This window comes from Rhinoderma darwinii, chromosome 2, assembly GCF_050947455.1.
Source record: "Rhinoderma darwinii isolate aRhiDar2 chromosome 2, aRhiDar2.hap1, whole genome shotgun sequence".
NCBI classification, from domain to species: Eukaryota; Metazoa; Chordata; class Amphibia; order Anura; family Rhinodermatidae; genus Rhinoderma; species Rhinoderma darwinii.
This window is the reverse complement of record NC_134688.1, coordinates 197,479,925-197,499,688: the sequence shown is the minus strand read 5'-3', so window position 1 is coordinate 197,499,688 and position 19,764 is coordinate 197,479,925. Positions and strand designations below refer to the sequence as shown.

Sequence of the window (19,764 nt, the reverse complement as noted above, 5' to 3'; positions counted from 1 at the left end):
ATTATTAATGATATATTCTATTTTTGCCACAGGATTATTTTCACTCTTCCCTTTAGAAAGCTATTTCTGTTTAAAATAACCTATTATTGTATTATGGTTTAAATACAGATAGTATTGTCATAAACAAATGTGATATGACTTTAAAAAAGGAACGCAATGTGAAATACATGCTTATAACAAAGCTTTAGATGACTTAACTGTTTGGAAATTGGATTTTTAAGATAAATGATCATATATATAGAATCTCAAACACTCAATCTATTTCTCTTAATTCACCCAGAGCACTTTAAAGAGCTATGTGCAACGAACCTTCCTGCTTTATGTGCAAATGGGAAGTAAAATTACATATGCATCAAAATTAGTAATGGTGAAAGTTCTGAAATGTTAAAGCCGTGTTATTTTATGACTCTACTGATGTATATTCGGAGAAGGAATATCCATAGTTTATGGTTCAAAACCCATTGCTTTAATCAGCATACAAAAGTATTTTATCATGCAAGTGTGACACCTACAGGACAGATGGAGAGTAACCCAATGATCACTTCACCAGTGATGAAACGGAATAACTTTTTTCTATTTTTCATGTTTTATTAAAAGTTTACTTTGGAGGGGACTAACAAAACTACATTTTGGGTGCTCCATGTTTGATCAATGACATTTTTCAAGAATTTTATATTTACACATTTTGACAGTACTGTAGCTTCATTATACCCACCAGCTTGGCAGATTTGTTCACCAGCTTTTGAACCATCTGATGTAATCTTCATTCCATTTGGCCTATCATCTACTTCAGTGAAGCCCAAGAGGACCTCAGGGGAACATGTCAAGTTCCCTTACACTCTGCATAAAATAAAAACTGTCCTCCATCGGGTTGGTTTACGTCGATATACCAATAAGTATGGCATATCCAATCTAAATGCCATAAATTAACTTTGGGAAAAATTAAATGAAACAGACGTAGAAAAAGACTAGTTCATGAAAAAAACGTAAACACATTTTCTACTACTTAGTTTACTAACGCCATGACGGAACAGTCGGACTACGGACACCAACGGCACCCGACAAGCCTTATTGACTTACAATAGTGTCCATTTGGTTCCGTCGTGGTGTCAGTCGTTCCAGAAAATCAAAGCCTCTTTAAACAGTTTAAACATAGCATGAAATGTTATAGAGATAAGACTTTGTGCCCATCATGTTTTCGGGCTACGTTTATCTTATAGGCCAGGAAAAGCTTCCAACATACAATAAACGTAGGCTGTAACGGATGCCGGCTTAACAGTATCATCCATCACCATAGAGTTTAATGGTGCACATTAAATGTGAACTCCCTGTTCATGACGTATACGTTAAATTTATACTATTATAGTCCATGGGTAACAGATGCCGCAATTAGGCATCCGTTTAACACATACGTCGCCCATAGACTATAATGGTGTCTGTTTAACGTACAGATGTAGCCGTCTTTATCTTGACTTTTAACACATTAAATACACAGTGGAAAGATCCCTTATCTTGACTTTTCAATGACTTTTCAATGGCTTTTGTTGTGTGATATCACGCTGCAGCAAGTTAAAGTCAAGATAAAGATGGCTACATCCATATACGTCATGAAAGGCTTTTGAAAAGCCAATGATGTATATGCGAAATGAACACCTGTAACGTATGCCAAACAGAGGCATACATCACCTAAAGGCTCCCATGTAAAAAACAAAACGTATAACGTGCGGTATATACATTTTTTGCAGGATTCCTCAGGATGGACTACGCTATTCTATCGTACAAAAAAAAGGTGTACCTACGTAAACCAGCCCGATGGGGGCCAAAAGGACAAACTTTTGTCATCTGTCGGGTTAATGAAGCCCTATGGACACGTTTAGCATGTAGGTCGCTAGCTTTCACAACGTACACACTAATCATAGGGCCAAAGCATGATGAGCACAGAGCATTACTTACTATTGATCTGAAATGGACACTAGATAAATACAGCTAATACTGCGGGTATACGATGCCCGAGACCATGTCATTGCTTTTTTGTTTTCTCTTTTTCTTCCTCTTCAAAAGAAAGTGAAAAAAATTTGAAGGGAGAAAAGAAGAGGAAGGGAAAAAACAAAGAGAGGAAAAAAATATTAATTTTCTCTCCTTTTTTCTTTTCCCCCCACAGCCACTAAAATTTGGAGAGTGGGATAAGGGGGTAATGAAAGGGGGAGGAATATGTATGATTAAAGAAAAATGAGAGGGGAAGGCCACCCAGAACGCACCAATAAGTTGAGAGTGCTAATTTAAGTTAGAGGAGTATAGATGGGGGGGGGGGAGGTTGGAAGTTGGGGGGAGGAGATAATAGGTATGGACTGATAGAAATTGCCATACAGGGATGTTAAAAAATGTAATATATTGCAACAAGAAACTATCTTGATTTTCTCCCTTTATTTTTCTTCTTCCCCTGTCCCCCACCCCCTGTTTTTTGACAGCTTAATTAATTATGACCAGAGAGTGCACCTCTGAGTATGGCCCCATTTATCATCTGAAATTTGTGAGAGGGTACCTCCAATGATAACTGCATCATCGGTATATGGTTTCCATTAAACACAGTTGATTATACATATTGTGGTTTTGGTAGAACTGGAATATCTTTTCAGATGATATCTGCATTGAGAACGAGAGAAGTGAAAAGAAAGAAAGAGAAAAATATTCCGTATGGGGATAAGGCATTTTTGCACAAGGCCACTTCCCCTCAAATAAGTTGGAGGGGAAAGGTCTATGTGCCCTTGGAAGCAGAGACTACCTCACTCTGATATAGGGTGGGGGGGATCATGTCCACTGAAGTATGCAGCACCAGTAGATTTTTGTGTGTTAACATATATGGAAAAAAACTGAAGTTAGAGTCATGGAGCGATACTAAATTATTTGCGTGTTTAATGTATATATAAGAAGTATTCCTATATTTAATTAATTTGTTTGATATAATTTGTTTTTTCTTTTTCTCTCTCTGCCACCCCGCCCCTCCCTCTTTATCCCAATTTACCCTTATTGATTGTGTATTTTTCATATAAAAGGGAATTATAGGGTGCAAACAGCAAAGTTTAAATAACTCAGGCTTCGTTCACATCTGCGTTGGAGGCTCCGTTATGGGTCTCTGTCGCAGATCCGGCAGGGTCTTACTGGAGATTACCGGAGACAATAGAACGCTGCGCTATTGTGTCTGGTAAAATCACGTACACAATAAAGTCAATGGATTCCTTGGGCAATCGGCAGTGTTAATTCCGGTATTCCCTTGTTCTGCCCATCTGACGGAGCAGAACAACGAAACAGCACAATGCAGATGTGAACATAGCCTTAGAATGATACCGCTGAACGGAAACAAAATCTCGCGAGATTACGGAAGTAAACTACATTTCGTTTCCCTTGCTGTAAATCTCACAGAAAAGATTCAGAAGTGTCAGGATTCTGAATACACATGACGTCCAGGCTGGATGGTCATGTGTATTCATTATCAGGACACTGGATTAACGTTAATCAAGCAGAATCGCTGTGTATGTGGCTGCAGATCATGTTCTAGTAAGAACGCGATTCTGCTGTCTAAATGAATGCAGAGGAGTGCATGATGCCGATTGGTCAGCGTCATATACTCCTCTTGGTCGAAAGTAAAAAAACGCCCACTTGGGCATTAAGAAACTCATTAGCATAAACCAAAATCGCTCCTAACGTTGTGAAAATAGATCGTTTTTTTAAATAAAAAGCATTACTGTCACCTACATTACAGCGCCGATCTCCTTATGTAGGAGATAGGGCACTTATAATGTGGTGACAGAGCCTCTTTAAAAGTGATGGTGGGAGAACACGAGGTCAAGTTGCCTAGGCAACCCAAATAACGATGATGCAATTATCATTGGAGATACCCTCTCACAAATTTCAGATGATAAAGACCTTAAAGTTGCTACACGTCTGACAAGTGATTTGGCCATAACCCTGGATACTCAGACCGCCGCTCAGACTGTAGGACTGACTCTCCAGTGTGCTTTCCAAACTGTTTATTTTGAAACTTTCCGCTATATATGAGATTCCTAACAAACATAAGATTGTTATAACGATATGTAAGCCGGGCTAATAGCCAGATATCTAAGGGTAAATTCACACGGTGTGGTCAATTGAAATGCTGTGTTTTTGCAACATTACTGCAAAACCACAGCAGTTTTGCTGTGATTTCGCAGTGAACGCATCAATAAACTGCGATTTGACTCGACCGTGTGAATATACTCTTATCAGGCATCTGTTGGTCATTTATCCTTCGGTTAAATAAACGCCTGAGTTTCCTTTTAATATGTGGCAGCTGCCCACTTGACACTTTATTCTGGTCAGTCTAATTTTCTTTATGGAACTTTATAAGCAGCTCTGAGGCTTAAAACACCATACAAACAAAACAATACAATGAAAATAGTTCATTATTTATTATAGTAAACATTTAATCCACTGCAAAAATAAATCTTTCTGCAATCCAAATATTTGTTACATCACCAGAAATGCAATATTACATGTTCATTATTCCTCTGTAGAAATACAACATATATATATATATATATATATATATATATATATTTATTTTTTACTTTTTATTTTGTATACATGACAATAAGATTGCTTAAGACCAATCTGCGTTGTTAGTATTTGACTTCCTGCAAATCAGCATAGAGGCTTTTTTGCATCATGACTATGTTTTATATTCTTTTAACATAAAGATTTAGCTAAAACATGACTTTGCGGTGTATTGAAGGTGGAGATAATTACAATGAAACATGAATCATTTTGTCTGGGCAGTTTAGAATTTTCCATTAAGTAATACAGCTTTTGGCAGTTTACTATGATTAGCATTCTATTAAATGATCTGCTATGCTGTCACATAGGGTGTATCCAGCCATTGGGTTTGAGGTGCAGTTACCACTACATAAAAACGGAAAAAAGGAAAAATGCATCAAATCGTGGTAAAAACCCTTTTAACACAACCTCAACCCCAACGTCTGAATACACCCTTAATGCTTAGAATGGTACACAGTGACAAGTGTTTTCACCGCCGTAAACTCATTTAGTTGTGGTTTGGACAAATACTTCATGCTCTTATCAATGCTTTTGACAATACCAATCCAATGTACATAAAATATAGCTCCAATTACAAGGAGGGAAAACAATGAAATTTATAACTACTACAATATTCCCTGTTTAAAATCGAAGTCCAAGAATCAGAATCAACTTTAAAGGGAATCTGTTATAATCAAAGAAAAAGACATGCTACCTGCTGACCCCGAGAGCACGTATTTGCCCCTACAAGCTTCTGTTTGGGGCACCGCGCCAGAGTGTGCTCTATATGCAAATGGTGCAGGCCTTTGACTGTTTGGCCAAGAGGGACCACATGGCCCCATGCAGGACTCTTTTTTTTCTAATGTGCCATGGATGCAGCTGCGTGGTACTGCTTGGCCAATCAGTCTTGAACCCCCTTTTCCTCCTCACTGCAGGGGGTTCAGTGAGGAAGACATTGAGTGAGTCTATGGGACTGCCTTAAACAGCCGAGCACTGTACTCTGCTGTTTCCGTCAGTCCTATAGGCATTGAATTCAACAGTGGGAACATGCTCGATCGCCGCTCCAATTAAACTCCTCCTCACTGCAGGGGGTTCAGTGAGGAGGACATGGGGGTTCGGGGCCCCCACTCTTGTGATTGGTGGGGTCCCAGCGGTGGGCCTTAGCGATCAGACAGTTATTACCTATCCTGTGGGTAGGTGATAATTGTCAATTCTGAGACAACCCCTTTAGAGCAAAGCCAAACTGCTTGAGTTATATAAAACCTTGCAAAGACAAAGAAGCAAAGCCCTCCACTACTGTCAACTTGACCGCTGTAGGTTACGGATACGCATTTGGAGGATTTAAGTGCTTTCTAATAGTTGAGAATGTATCAAGAATGTTCTCAGAGACAATGGTGTACATAAATAAGAGGGGGTACCATAGTAAAAAAAAATTTTTTTACTTGGCCCCTTATTATGTTACTGATATTACCACCCAGGACCAAAGCGCCTGGTGTTCCCGCTCCCCTCAAAGCCTTTCCATAAACCTTGGGCCTATTCCCACCGCCTTTTTTCCTAACAATGCAGATTTTCTGTAAAGGAAGCCATGTACTGGTTCTTGCCACCCAATAGCTTAGAGGATTGGCCCCCATCTCTTTAAAGGCCCAGTGTAGGCTGTCTCTATGATTTGTCTGCCCTTGTCCAGAGACAATGTAGCCTTATTGCTCATAGTTACCATTAGAGTTCAGTCTTAATAAACATTAAAGCGAATGTGTCATTTACTTAATTATTGTGTCATTAATTAGATTTAAGTACATATATATATATATATATAATGTAATAGTTCAAGATATTTTTCATACGAATAGTTCTAGAATTTTTTTTGCGTGTATCTTAAAAAACATTTTCTGATGACACATTCCCTTTAAACATCGATTCTGATTGATTGCAATGTGCAACGAAGCCGCATTTTCCCAGAATCTTGATGTCCATTCTACTTTTACCCAGGTTTATACATCCAGTTTATTTCATTAAGCAATTAGTGACATATGACTAATCATGATAAATTATGTATTCATTAAATGCTTGTACCATCTTCATTGCATTGCTCATTATAAGGGAGGTCTACATTAATACCCATTACATTATAGATCCCAATCTATTTTACTACCGCTTGTGTACCTACAGTATCATATAAGCCGATATTGTATTCTAAGAGAAAATATTGCTTGTAAAAAAAAAAACTCCAAAATGTACAAAAAATCCTACTTAATATACAGAAGTGACACGTGTTGTATGACATGTACATATTGTTATTTATTCAACTACTATTACCAAGAATGTCACTTATCATGCACCTAGAAAAAAAAGTTCTAGGGAATTTAGCAGAGAACCATTATATATGTGAATCATGACTGCTGGCATTGAAACCAAGTGAACAACTGTATGCTATTTTAAGCGCTGAAAAGTAAATCTATGTGAATGTTAGGACGAGAACAAGCAGCACATGAGAGGATGAAATTACATCCGCTGCTCTTTCACTATAATGTATTAAACACATTTCAGAGAGAACAGAACATACTTGACTCTGTTACTTAGATAATATACTCAGGAGCCCTTAACTACTGTGATATTTGGTCTTAGGCAGACAACAAATAAACTTGGAAGTGACTGAACAAAGTACAGGACCCATTGACAAATTCACATAAAAACTTGCGACCATGCGAATGGTTGGGTCCTCTGTTATAAAAGATAACTAACATTGTGAAGAGTTTTATGGCTGAAACCATGAAGCCTTGACGTGACTAGGTTATTTTGTGTGGACCACAATAGTATGGCCAACTAACAGAAACAGCATTCCTGCCAACAGAGAAAAAAATATTCCAAATGGTGCCAGCATGAAGGACCAGCCATAGCGAATGTCCACAGTGTATCCCGGGCAATCCTCTTGTTTCATGTCCTGGTAAGTTCTCACATCGGACACGCTCTGAACCCAGATGACATGCATCACCACCACAAATGTGAAAAATATACCTGGAAATAAATAGAAATATTTAGCTGAATTACTTTGTAATATATTGCTCTATTATTCTGTTGGCCTAGTCTTTCATATACTGAGACCTTAAGACACCAGTTTCTAATGTATGCAATTGAAAAGAAGACAATAAAGGGAAAAAAAAGAGAAAATTATAATATGTATATTATAAAATAATATTTACCTATAAAAAAATAAAAATAAAACGTAGGTCATTTGGTTTTCTTCTGGCAAGTTTTGCTCTGTTTACATTAACATGATGGCTTCTGTTCATCCCAGTTATGATAGATCCATTTTCAAATGGATCCCAATGAATCCTCAATGATCCGTCAGGTTTCTGTTGGGATTCAGATGTTTTTGACTGCAAGAATAGTGCAGCAGACTATGCTATGTTTGCCGTCAACAATGCCAGTATGTACTGAGCCTTACTGAAATATATATTCAGCTTTTATATCCATCAGCCAGCTTTCCCAGATCTTTAATCTGCCTAGTTATGCAATGATTTATCTCCCTCCTGTATTGCTGCATAATTCGGCATATTTACCATTCATGACTAGGAAAGCTGGATGACATCTTCTGTGACAGCTGTAATAGTGACCATGTTGGTTGTCACCTAGAGTTTCCATTAACAGACACGACTCTTTTGCTCTGGTTGGTGAAATGATTACCATTACAAAATCAGTGATTCCAAATTATGTAATATTTATCTACCAATTGCTAGAAATTATCCATTAGAAAGGAAATTTACATTATACTAGAAAACAATATGGAAGGATGATAAACAAAATATCTTCATTTATATATTAAAGCTCAAGCATGAAAAGAATAAGGCCCTGTTCACACTGAGTTTTTTGGCGCTGTTTTTGATGCGGAAACTGCACCAAAAAAATGGCCAAAAATGCCTCCTATTGATTTCAATGGGAAGCAGAGGCATTTTTTTTATTTCAATGGTAGGCAGAGGCATTTTTTTCCCGTGAGCGGAAAAATGCTAGTGGCAAAAAGTAGTGTCATGCCCTTTCTTCAGGCGTTTCCATTTCTGACCTACCATTGACATCAATAGGAGGCAGAGAAAGCGTTTTTCGCCGTGTTTTTCGGCCGCGGCCGAAAAAAACGGCAAAAAAAAAAACGCGGCAAAGAGAGTGCAGGCAGGTCAAAATCTTCCTCAAAAGCAGATTTTTTTTTGCCTGCAAAAAACTCTGTGTGAACAAGGCCTTAAAGTGTATCTAAAGGCACCTTTAGCAGACAAAATGCGTGTTTAGCCAAATATGTGTTTTATGAAACACATAAATATGAATATGTCCGTCAACAACCCTTTGATACAATATTCTTGAAGTTTAATACCATCACTATTAATTAAAATTGATATTTAGAAGAAAGCAATCAACTGTACTTTTTGAACAGACATTACAGAGGAAGTGAAAAATATTTGGAGGGGTGAAATCTTTAATTAGAATGGCTTTTAAGTAAATTTCATTTCATATGAATTAGCAAGTTTCCTTCTTTAAAAAAAATAAAATAAAAAATACATCACTAACTGCAAAGGTTTTCTTCCTGTCATGGCAGAGCTAGTGGAAACATGTCTAATGAGCCGAGACCCCAAAAAGATGTTGACATTTGATTAAAAAGGCCTAAGATGTAAACAGATAATTCATTAATGATCTTTCATGAAATGTTAAAGACTTTAATAAAGTAATGAGAGTGAACTTTAAGTCCCCAGTTTTAAAATCAATGTGTCACTTTCTGCTGTTTAGTTTCAAGGCATTTATATTTTGTGAGCCTCTAATGTACATAGTGACATTGGTAAGTTTAGGAAATATTCAAGAAAAGGCATTTATATTCACTTTTATATCCCCAAAAAACAACAAATGTGAAGGTAGAATAAACAAATCAGTGAATAATTGACTACACTCACTAAAATGTACATGACTAGTTGGTTTTATATAGTACTGTCTAGTAGATATTAGTGGAATTGGATACAGTAAAATAGCTACATTCCGTTACTGTCCTTTACAATGTAGGCTATGTTGCCCCTAAATTTAGTACAACAGTTCCATTGGTCATCTCTAAAAAATCCTCTTTCAAACGTTATCAACTCTGGTCAATACTGCTGAGCCCTTATGCACATATCAAAGTTCTGTATGCCTTGGTTCTGTACTACAGAGCCGTACGAACTCCATGTACCACTATATGCCTCCTCCATATGGCCCCATATTAAGCACCATAAGACTACATTTACACGGCCGTTATTAGAACAAGGCATTTAGTTCTACGGCTGTATTCACATGGCCGTTTTTTTAAAGGCCCGTGGATACTGCCCGCCAAAAAATAGGACATGTCCTATTTTTGGTCGTTTTCACGGCCAGGCAGCCCCCATATAACTCATTGGATCAGTTTTTAATGTCCGTTTTCAGGAATCAATCCTTGTGATGACCGTTCAAAATTCATCCTCGCTAAGAGAACTCCCAGGGCACAGTGCTACTTTAAGCCTGAGCCCAGGGAAGCCCTTGACATCACTGCCAGAATCCCCGGTCAGAGCGTCGGCAATGCTCTGGCCAGGGATTGTCTGGCAAGGGGTTTCCTCTCCAATGCTCTTGCAAGGGATTCCTCTCCTAGAGAGGGCCCCTCACGTCACTGTCCCTATATCTACACTGATGTCAGGGGATCCTCCTGGAGCGGAATCCCTGGCCAGCACGTCGGCAACGCTCTGGATGGAGAATTTGCTCCTTGAGGGAGCCCCAATGGCACTATCTACAGGGAAGGGTGGGGTGTGTGTGACATTATCTACAGGAGGGAAAGTGTGTCCCAATCTACAGGGGGGAAAGTGTGGCGCCATCTACAGGGGGTGTAGCGCTACCTAAAGGTATGTGTGGCGCTATCTGAAAGGGGTGTGGAACTATCTACATGGGCACTGTGGCACTATGTGGGCATTATGTCACTTTATATGTGGGCACTGTGGCACTATGTGGTTACTGGCACTATCTATGTGAGCCCTATCTACAGTGGGTACTGTGACACTATGTACTGGGGCATCGTGGTACTTCTAGGGGATTTGGACAAAAAACACCCTGACAAATTAAATCCATTTGTTTTTTTAACGGCCATGAAAGCAGCCATTAAAAATGGACAGACGGACTGGAAATGGACAGAAGATCAGTTTGTAATGGTCATTTTTTTCACTGTCGTGTGAATGTAGCCTTATGCTTCTAAGAGAACAGGAGTACTAAACTGGCAGACCGCGGTCCGAATCCAGACCCCAGATGTCAGCTGTCTATACCCATGCAGTCCAGACCATGAGTGGAGTAGAGGTCTCCTCTTCTTTTTTTTTTTTTCATTTAACCCCTTCCTGCTTTTCATTTTTGTTTTTTCCACCCCACCTTCCAGGAACAAAGACTTCTGTATTTATCCATCTACATAGTTATATGTGGGCTTCTTTTTTTTTTTAGGGACAAACTGTAGTTTTTAATGGCACCATTCAATGTATTAAAAAACTTAAGAAAAATGTTTGTGGGCTGGAAAAAAAACCCAGCAAATCCTCCATTTTTTTTAGGTTTTACATTTATAGCATTCAGTGTGGTAAAAATGACATGTTACTTTTATTCAGCTGTTTTATACAATTACGGCGGTACCTAATTTATATTGTTTTTTTTATTTTTTTACCATTTTTACAAAATAACAATTTGTTAAAAATAAAAAATAAATTCTGTTGCCATATTCTGAGACCAACTTCATTCACAGCACAGACTGGTCGCGTTTTGATTTACTCTTTTGGCGGAGAAGGAGTTAAGGCCCATTTATACAGGTCAATGATTGGGCAAACTAGCGTTTGCACAAACGTTCATTCCTGATCATTGCCCTGTATAAACAGGGCAGCGATCAGCGGACGAACAAGCAAACGCTAATTTGTAGCCTGATTTACTCTTTTATGGTGCTCTGAAAATCATCTGTTGTCGGCAGCAAATCTCCCTGTATAAACTGGATGTGCTGTCGACATTATGTAAACTGAATGGAGACTGAACGATTGTATTAATGATTATTTGTCCCCATGCAGTCATACAGTTTAAATTGGCCCAGGTAAAGGCCTTTTAAATTAGCAGTCATCGACCTGTAGTTATCGTCGCTCGGCACTTGTTATGGGCACATATCTACCTTTGTAATCCAGCAATCAGTAGACAAATTCCTATCCTATCACTCGGAATGTCAGTGACTCAAAGCACAGTGGTGCCAAGACTACTAGAGCAGCAGAGCGCTTTAACACTGCGCTTACTGTCTATGTAAATAGCTAACAGGGTGGGGGTAGTCTTGTACTCCTAATGATGCTAATATCAGTTTATATAGCAGCATCGGGAGCATGCACATAGAAGCAGGGGCGTAGCCAGGGGGGGCACGCGGGGCATGTGCCCCGGGCGCAAATAGAATGTAGGAACGGGGGGGGGGGGGCGCCGCTGGGACAGCTGCCGCTACTTATATAGGTCCTAACCGCCGGATCAGGATGGACAGTCCAGGTTTCTTACCGCTGTCCAGGGGCGTCTGAAAAATGTTCTGCTGTGCTTCCTGTCGCCAGCCAGCCACGCCCCCCGCCAGTCCCGTGAGCTGCCTGCGCACAGCAGGACCACGTCACTATGACGCTGGGCATAACAGCGTTCTGAGTGGAGCGACGGAGCAGGGCGTTGAGCACCACATCACCAAGCGAAGCAAAGTAAACACAGTGGTGAGTATAAAGTAAAAGCAATTTAGTGCCTGGGAACACTAGTGTTTATAAAATCATAAAATAAATGACATTTTATGATATTAGAAACGCTAGTTAAAGGGGTTGTCCCACAACCACATGTATCCCCCATCCACTGTATAGGGGATACATCATACAGTGGTCAGACCCCCAGCGATGAGAACAGGGGACCGAAATTGCCCTGAATGAGAATTCCTTCATTTATTTTTATGGAGCTGCAGTAGACAGTTGTCCCATGGAAATGAATGGAGCGAAGGCTACTTATTGGGATTTTTGGTCCTTGATTCTCATCGCTGGAGGCGCCAGTGATCACACATGTGCAGGGGCGTAGCTAGGGGGGCAAGCGGGGCATGTGCCCCGGGCGCATCTAAGAGGGAAGGTAGGGGGGGCGCACCAGGACCGCACCGTCCATGACGGCGGCCGATCTGAATCCACCATCCCCTTCTGCACTGTAGGCGATAAATGGCCCGGCCATTCACCGCCTTTCAACTACTCAAGCGGCGCGATTACTTATTTGCGGCGCGATTACTTCTTTGCACCGCGTTTGTCGTTGAAAGGTGCTGATTGACAGGGCAAGTCATAGTGTCCTGCCAATCAGCACCTTTCATAGGCGCAAGAGGCACGATGATGGCATCACGCCTTCATCTATGAAAGGTGCTGATTGGCAGGGCATAATGACTTGCCCTGTCAATCAGCACTTTTCAACGATGCAAGCGGCGCGAGGATGTCATCGCGTAGCTTGCGTTGTTTAACCCCAGCTTTGCCACCGGATGGTGCGGGAACGGGATTAAGGTAGTATGTAAAGTTTTGTTTTTTTGTATCCTAATAAAAATGTGAGTGATATTATCTACATGGGAGGCTCTAGCTACAGTGGGGGCTATATACAGGGGGGCTCTATCTACAGAGGTCGGCTCTATCTACGGGGGGATATATACAGAGGTCGACTCCTTCTACAAGGGGGGCTATAAACTATTCACAAGAGGGAACTATATACAGGGGTGGGCTTTAGTGGAGCACTATACGGGGAGCTATATGTGAGGCACTATATTCAGGGGTGGCCTATATGTGCAGCACTAATTATAGTGGGAGATATATGCAGGGCACTATCTACAGGGGTGGGCTATATGTTGGACACTGTATAGAGGGGTGGGCTGTATGTGGAGCACTATCTACTGGGGTTGCTATATGTGGGCACTATCTACCGGGGTGGCTATATGTGGGACACTATCTACAGGGGTGGCTATATGTGGGACACTATCTACAGGGGTGGCTATATGTGGGACACTATCTACTGGGGGCTGTATGTGGGACACTATCTACAGGGGCTCCACGGAGGTCACTATCTACAGGGCTGGCTATATGTGGGGCACTATCCACAAGGGGCTCTATGGGGGGCACTATCTACAGGGGGCACTGTGTGTGTGTGTGTGTGTGTGTGTGTGTGTGTGTGTGTGTGTGTGTGTGTGTGTGTGTGTGTGTGTGTGTGTGTGTGTGTGTGTGTGTGTGTGACACAGTGTATGGTGCTATTATAATTAGAGGTGCAGTGTATGGTGCTATTATATTTAGGTGTGCAGTGTCTGGCTCCATGATAACTGTATCTTTGTTTATAGGTGCAGAAATGTTTGAACACTGAGAAGCTGAAGACATCTGAGTTGCAAACTGCAGAAATGGGCTGTGGCCAGGAGAAGTCATCATAGAGTTCTGGACTGGATGGAGAATAAAAGAGAAAAAGAACAACTAGAATCTGAGATCGTCACTGGTGAGTCACTTAATGTAAATGTTTATTCTGAATCTAATCAGCACTGTAGTAACTGTATGATCTGCATCGAGATGATGGGTGGTATGATTTTTTTTTGTGAAACAGCAAGTCCCAGCATATCCTTATCATTGTTTGGGCCATGCTGGGAGCTGTATACAATTTAGTGCAAACCTATACTGCAGGAGTTGCATTAAACTGAGCTGTATTTGTGCTGGTGTTGTATTTATGTACTGAGCTTGGTTCTGGCACTGTATATATGTACTGAGCTTTGTCCTGGTGCTGTATATATGTACTGATCTTGATTCTGGAGCTGTATATATGTACTAAGCTTTGTTCTGGTGCTGTATATATGTACTGAGCTTGGTTCTGTAATGAGCTGTGTTGTAGTGTTGCATATATGTAATGAGCTTGGTTCTGGTGTTGTATATATGTACTGAGCTTGGTTCTGGTGCTTTGTTCTGGTGCTGTATATATGTAATGAGCTTGGTTCTGGTGTTTTATATATGTACTGAGCTTGGTTCTGGTGCTGTATATATGTAATGAGCTTGGTTCTGGTGTTTTATATAGAACTATATTGCTTGTAAAATGTAGAAATGGTTTTATGCTCGAGTTACATAAAAAAAAATTGGAAAAAAATGACACCTCATTGATTGTTAGGGAAAACAAACATGGCGAGGGGGAAGGAGATGTCAGGAAAGAGGTTCAGGGGGGGGGGCATACTGAATCTTTGCCCCGGGTGCTGGAGAACCTAGCTACGCCTCTGCATAGAAGTAATCACATGTTATCACAACCCCGCTTACTTGTCACATGATGGAAGGGGAAGCCGAGAAACACAGCGGGCACAAGGAGATGGTATAAGATGAAATCATGGGAGGATTGTTAAATGAAGGCATTTAATAGCTTTATTTTTTTTACTATATATTTAAGCAAAAAGAAAAATAAGTGGGAAGATGCAAATACCCCTTTAATAGTTATTGTTTTAACATTTTCTGCTGTTCCTTGAAGAATCAGGCTCAATGTGTACATTGATATGGGATCAAGGATAGAATACCCGAGAAAAAGTAAAGGAAATAATGAGATGCTTCAAAAGACAGCATATGGTAGGCAACCCTCTTCTTAAATAGGTCACTATTATTTTTAAAGATCCCAAGAGGAAGGTGAAGAGCTCAGTGTTGTAATTGTAAGGTTTATCTTTCTTTGTTCTGCTTAAGGTGGGGGCTATTTTCTTTGAATCATCAGTCTCCGTTCTCTGTCTGTCTCATACATGCACTGTTGTAATACTGAGTATGTGTAATGTACTGGAATGTCAGTATGTTTAGGAGCATCTCTTATGCAGAACATCTCAACTCAGTGATTTAAAGATAATTGGACGGATAATTAGACAGTAACATTGTTGTCATTTGCCAGTTATTTCCTTCAATATGTTGCCAGTGTCCTGGTAATTAGATACTACACCACAGGGGTGATCCGAATGTAATTTAAGGACATTCAAGAAACCAGTCAATGTCAGATTGTAGGCAACAATCTGACATTGCTCCATTGAATCCAAAAATTAAAAAAATTAAGCAACATACCAAATAGGCTTGATTAAAAATATCCTACCGTTTAGGCCCCATGCACAAGACAGCTTATTTTATCTGTAATTATACTTTTATTGGCCACGGACACCTTTCGGTTTTTTACGGATGGGTGTCCGTGCTGAAAAAATTATAGAACCTGTGCTATTCTTTTCCGTAATTACGGCACAGACTCTCCCGTAGAAGCCTATGTGCGCTTCCGTAAATACGGACGGCTACGGATGTTGCTATGCAACATGTTGGTGACATCATTTGCATCCTCCCTATTTTTTTTACGAATCCGTATAAACGGATGAAATAGGGATGTAATACGGACCGTATTTACGGACACTCTTCCATATGTACGGATGAATTACGGATGACTATGGATCTGTATTTACGGACAGTATTTACGGATAGATGAAAATACGGTCGTGTACATGGGGCGTGAGGCCTCATGCACACGACCGTGCCTATAATTACGAACCGTAATTACGGGCATCGCCGGCCACGGGCAGCCGGCCGTTTTTACGGGCCGTGCTCCCATTATTAAGTATAGTAGCACGGCCCGTAAAATAAAAAAATAGGACATGTTCTATATTTTTCAACGGCACGGGGACCTTCCCGTAAACAAACTGGAAGGTACCCGTGGCCAATAGAAGTCTATGGGCCCGTAATTACGGGCGTTTTTACGTTCGTGTGCATGGGGCCTTAGGCTGAAAATCAGGAGCTTTTTCCCTTGAAAACAGCTCCGTATTTTCAGACGTTTTTTAGTAAGTGTGTGAACATAGCCTTACCCCTCTGCTTCTTTCCTTCCTATACCGGAGCACTGTAGCGGCATCTGTGTTCAGAACATGTTAGTGTTATTTACACAGATCATGTTATAAATCTTGAGATTTCCATACACTCCAGGGTTTTCAGAGGTGTGAGGAGGTTAATCATAAATAATCGCTAAAACAGCGATGTATAGACAAATGTGCAGTACTGTTAACAAGTGTGGTTTCCTGTAAATATAAAGACGTATGCACAACAATATACACAAGAGAGCAAAACCAGCATGTGTGATGTGCCTATCAGCGTTCTTACCAGCAGCGATAAAAAGGCCTCCTCCTGCTTTATAAAGTCTGTAGTTTACAAAAGGAGCTGCACAGATGATGATGAATCCTCCAGCTACAACTGTGACCACACCAAGAAGCATAAAAATGTTCCAAAATCCTCGATATACTAAAACAAAAAGATTACACATGTTATAAAACCCTAATATTATAAATGCAGCTAAATATATATATGTAAAATACTAGACAAAGACAAACTACTTAATGTTTTATTACACAAGGGACTGAAAGGTGGTTGAAATACAGATGTAAATACAGATACAGATATATATTAGGATATATACAGAATATGGATAATTAGATCTGTATTTAACTGTATATTTACGTCGGGGTGGGTATGTCTCGACTTGTATTGTGTAAATATGGATCAAATATGAATCAAATGCAGGTTTAAAGGGGTATTCCTTCCATATGCATTTAAGGCTTACCTACAGGAGCTATTTCCGTAACTCCCATAGACTGCAATCTAGAGAGCCTGTGGATGGATAGGTCATAAATGTTTGGTTAGAATCACGCTTTAAGTACTGATCAAACTAAAAGTTGTAATATTCTTCCAGGCTTGATTGACTTCTGTATGCAAAATAACGTTCTGATATGCAAAATGTTTATTCTGATATCCAATGGTCACTTATACAAGGGATTCTCGAGGTCTCTAAGCCCAGTATCCCCCCAACTAAAATAAATTACATCAAAGTACCCACATTAAAATTACAGCAGGAGACCAATGCACGTACCCCACAGAGACATGGCATGTACCCTCTGGGGTAGACATAGATTGTTGAAATGAAAACATGATTCTATACTGTACATACCAACTGCAGAATGATATGCCGTAGAATTATTGTCATCCCTGGTTCTTGGAAAAGGGGAAAGGTAGGCATGTGTGCAGTTCTTAGTTGGAGCTTGATTGGCTACGGAAAGGATTCAACAATTTCAGAAAAAAAAATAGAAATCCACCAATACAATAATAAATGTACAATATATGATATTTTATCTTTGATGATTCTTAGGTCTCTCTTCAAAAATATATTTCTACAAAGTTTCTGTAGACAATAAATAAGAGTTAAAAAAATAAATAAAACTATTCAAGTATATCTGAAATTTTCATTTTCACACAAAAATGAACCACCAGGGGCAGTGTGCTATGGAGAATAGCGGATGAGCTGAATGAGAATCTTCATGACAAATAAATGGCAGTATACTAATAATTGATAAATCTATGTTTTTAATGCTTGTCAGTATTCCTCCACCACAATCTTTTACTAGCGTCCCCCTAGTCCCTTCTCTCCAAGTTTGTTACATTTGACAAAACTCTTTTAAAAAAAACTCTTACTAAACTGATGCATTCATCCCTTCAATGCTGTTTTATGTATTTAACATAACCCAGCTAGATATTTGCAGCACCTTCCTTTGTGGCATACTAGTGAACAAACTGGGACCCCTCCAATCTATGCAAAATTTTGCTATTTGACTGATCCACCTCCCATCTCCTTCCCCATTAATCTCTATCAAACAGCAATACTCTTTTTTCTTTTCATCAATTTATATTTTTGGAATTACTGTATGTGCCTCATGCTATCTACAGCTGTCCAACATTCCAAATCTTTAAACGCACACTGTCACCTTTTTGTAAAGCCACCAAGCTGATCACATGCCTCAGAATTCCTTCATGAATTTTGAGGCAGATTTTGACCTGCCTGCACTTTTTGGTTTTTGCAGTGTTTTCTCCCGTGCCACAAAGCTAATACAAAAAAAAAAACGCCACAAAAAACGCTTGGAAACGAGCGCTGCACGTTTTTTCGGCCTCCCATTGATTTCAATGGGAGGTCTGAGACGGAAACCACGGCAGAAAATGGCATGCCACTTTTTTCCCCCGCAAGCGGCTAAAAGCCACGTGGGAAAAACACCTACTCTGCCACCCATTGTAATCAATGGGCTGCGATTTCAGCCATTTTTTGTCACCGATTCTGACACGGTTTCCACGTCAAAATCAGCACCAAAAAAAACTCAGTGTGAACAGGGCCTAAGGTTTCGGTCTCGGTTCCTATTCCAATACTGCCTCCCTGAAAAGGCTATAATTGCAGGTAGCCGGGCTCCTAGCATCATAGTTATGTACGATGCTAGGAGTCCCTGCCTCTCCGTGGAACTACTGTCCCGTACTGAAAACCTTGCTGAAATCTTTTCTGCAACCATCTGAAAATATATTTTTGTGATACTATTTGGTTGCCATGTCCTAATATGGGTTGCAACCATGTTTTAGGGTTTTAAATTTAAATCTGGCAAAGTTTTTTTCACATTTTGTCACGTTTTCAATGAGGATTTGTGTTGTCTAATTCAGTGCGAAATTTAAAATGACCATAATTTCTATGAAGAAATTCTGCATCTCAAACCATCAACACATAGAGAATGCAGCAGAAAGATTTTCCGCAGGGGACAAATTTGTGTGCAGAAAATTACACCAAGTACAAATTGCAGATTTATTGCAATGAAAATTTGTCACAACTGTAGTATGTTGGTGCTATATAAATGATGTTTAATGTAATACAAATAGTATATGTATGAGTAACATTAATATAATATAATCAAAACAATATATTAAAATGTATCTTACTGATCCAAAAAGCTGTCATGGTGTTATTATCTGTTCCTATATCCCCATTAAACCAGCATCTCCAGAAGAAACCTTCATGATGCAGGACGACTGGGTCAACAACCTATAGATAACACAGAAAAGAAATACACATAATATACACAGGTACATTACATAATGTTTATACTACAAGGTTTTAGGACATGTCTTAGTAGATCTAACAGGATAATATCAGCGGGTAATGAACTACTTTTGTTGGTTACTAGAACAACATGAGTATAAAGCGATAAATTACAACTGAACATCAACAGATAACATGAATAATAACACAAACCCCAACTTCTTGATTTTTCGAGCATTTCTCAACTTCCCTGGCAAGTAGCCAATAGTCTGATCCAAATGCCACCAAAAGGACTAAAATTCCTAGAGCACCAAA

General features: G+C 39.7%; 1 protein-coding gene across 1 annotated transcript; it reads right to left on the bottom strand.

Annotated features, from left to right (window-relative positions):
• Positions 1 to 4,609: 4,609 nt before the first annotated feature.
• TMEM182 (transmembrane protein 182) lies at positions 4,610 to 19,448 on the bottom strand. Its single transcript, XM_075850346.1, has 4 exons — positions 19,350 to 19,448; positions 17,551 to 17,649; positions 16,710 to 16,847; positions 4,610 to 7,581 (listed from the first exon to the last, which is right to left on the bottom strand). Exons 1-4 carry the CDS (start codon positions 19,366 to 19,368, stop codon positions 7,358 to 7,360), a joined length of 480 nt encoding a protein of 159 aa, XP_075706461.1. The 5' UTR covers positions 19,369 to 19,448; the 3' UTR covers positions 4,610 to 7,357.
• Positions 19,449 to 19,764: the final 316 nt, after the last annotated feature.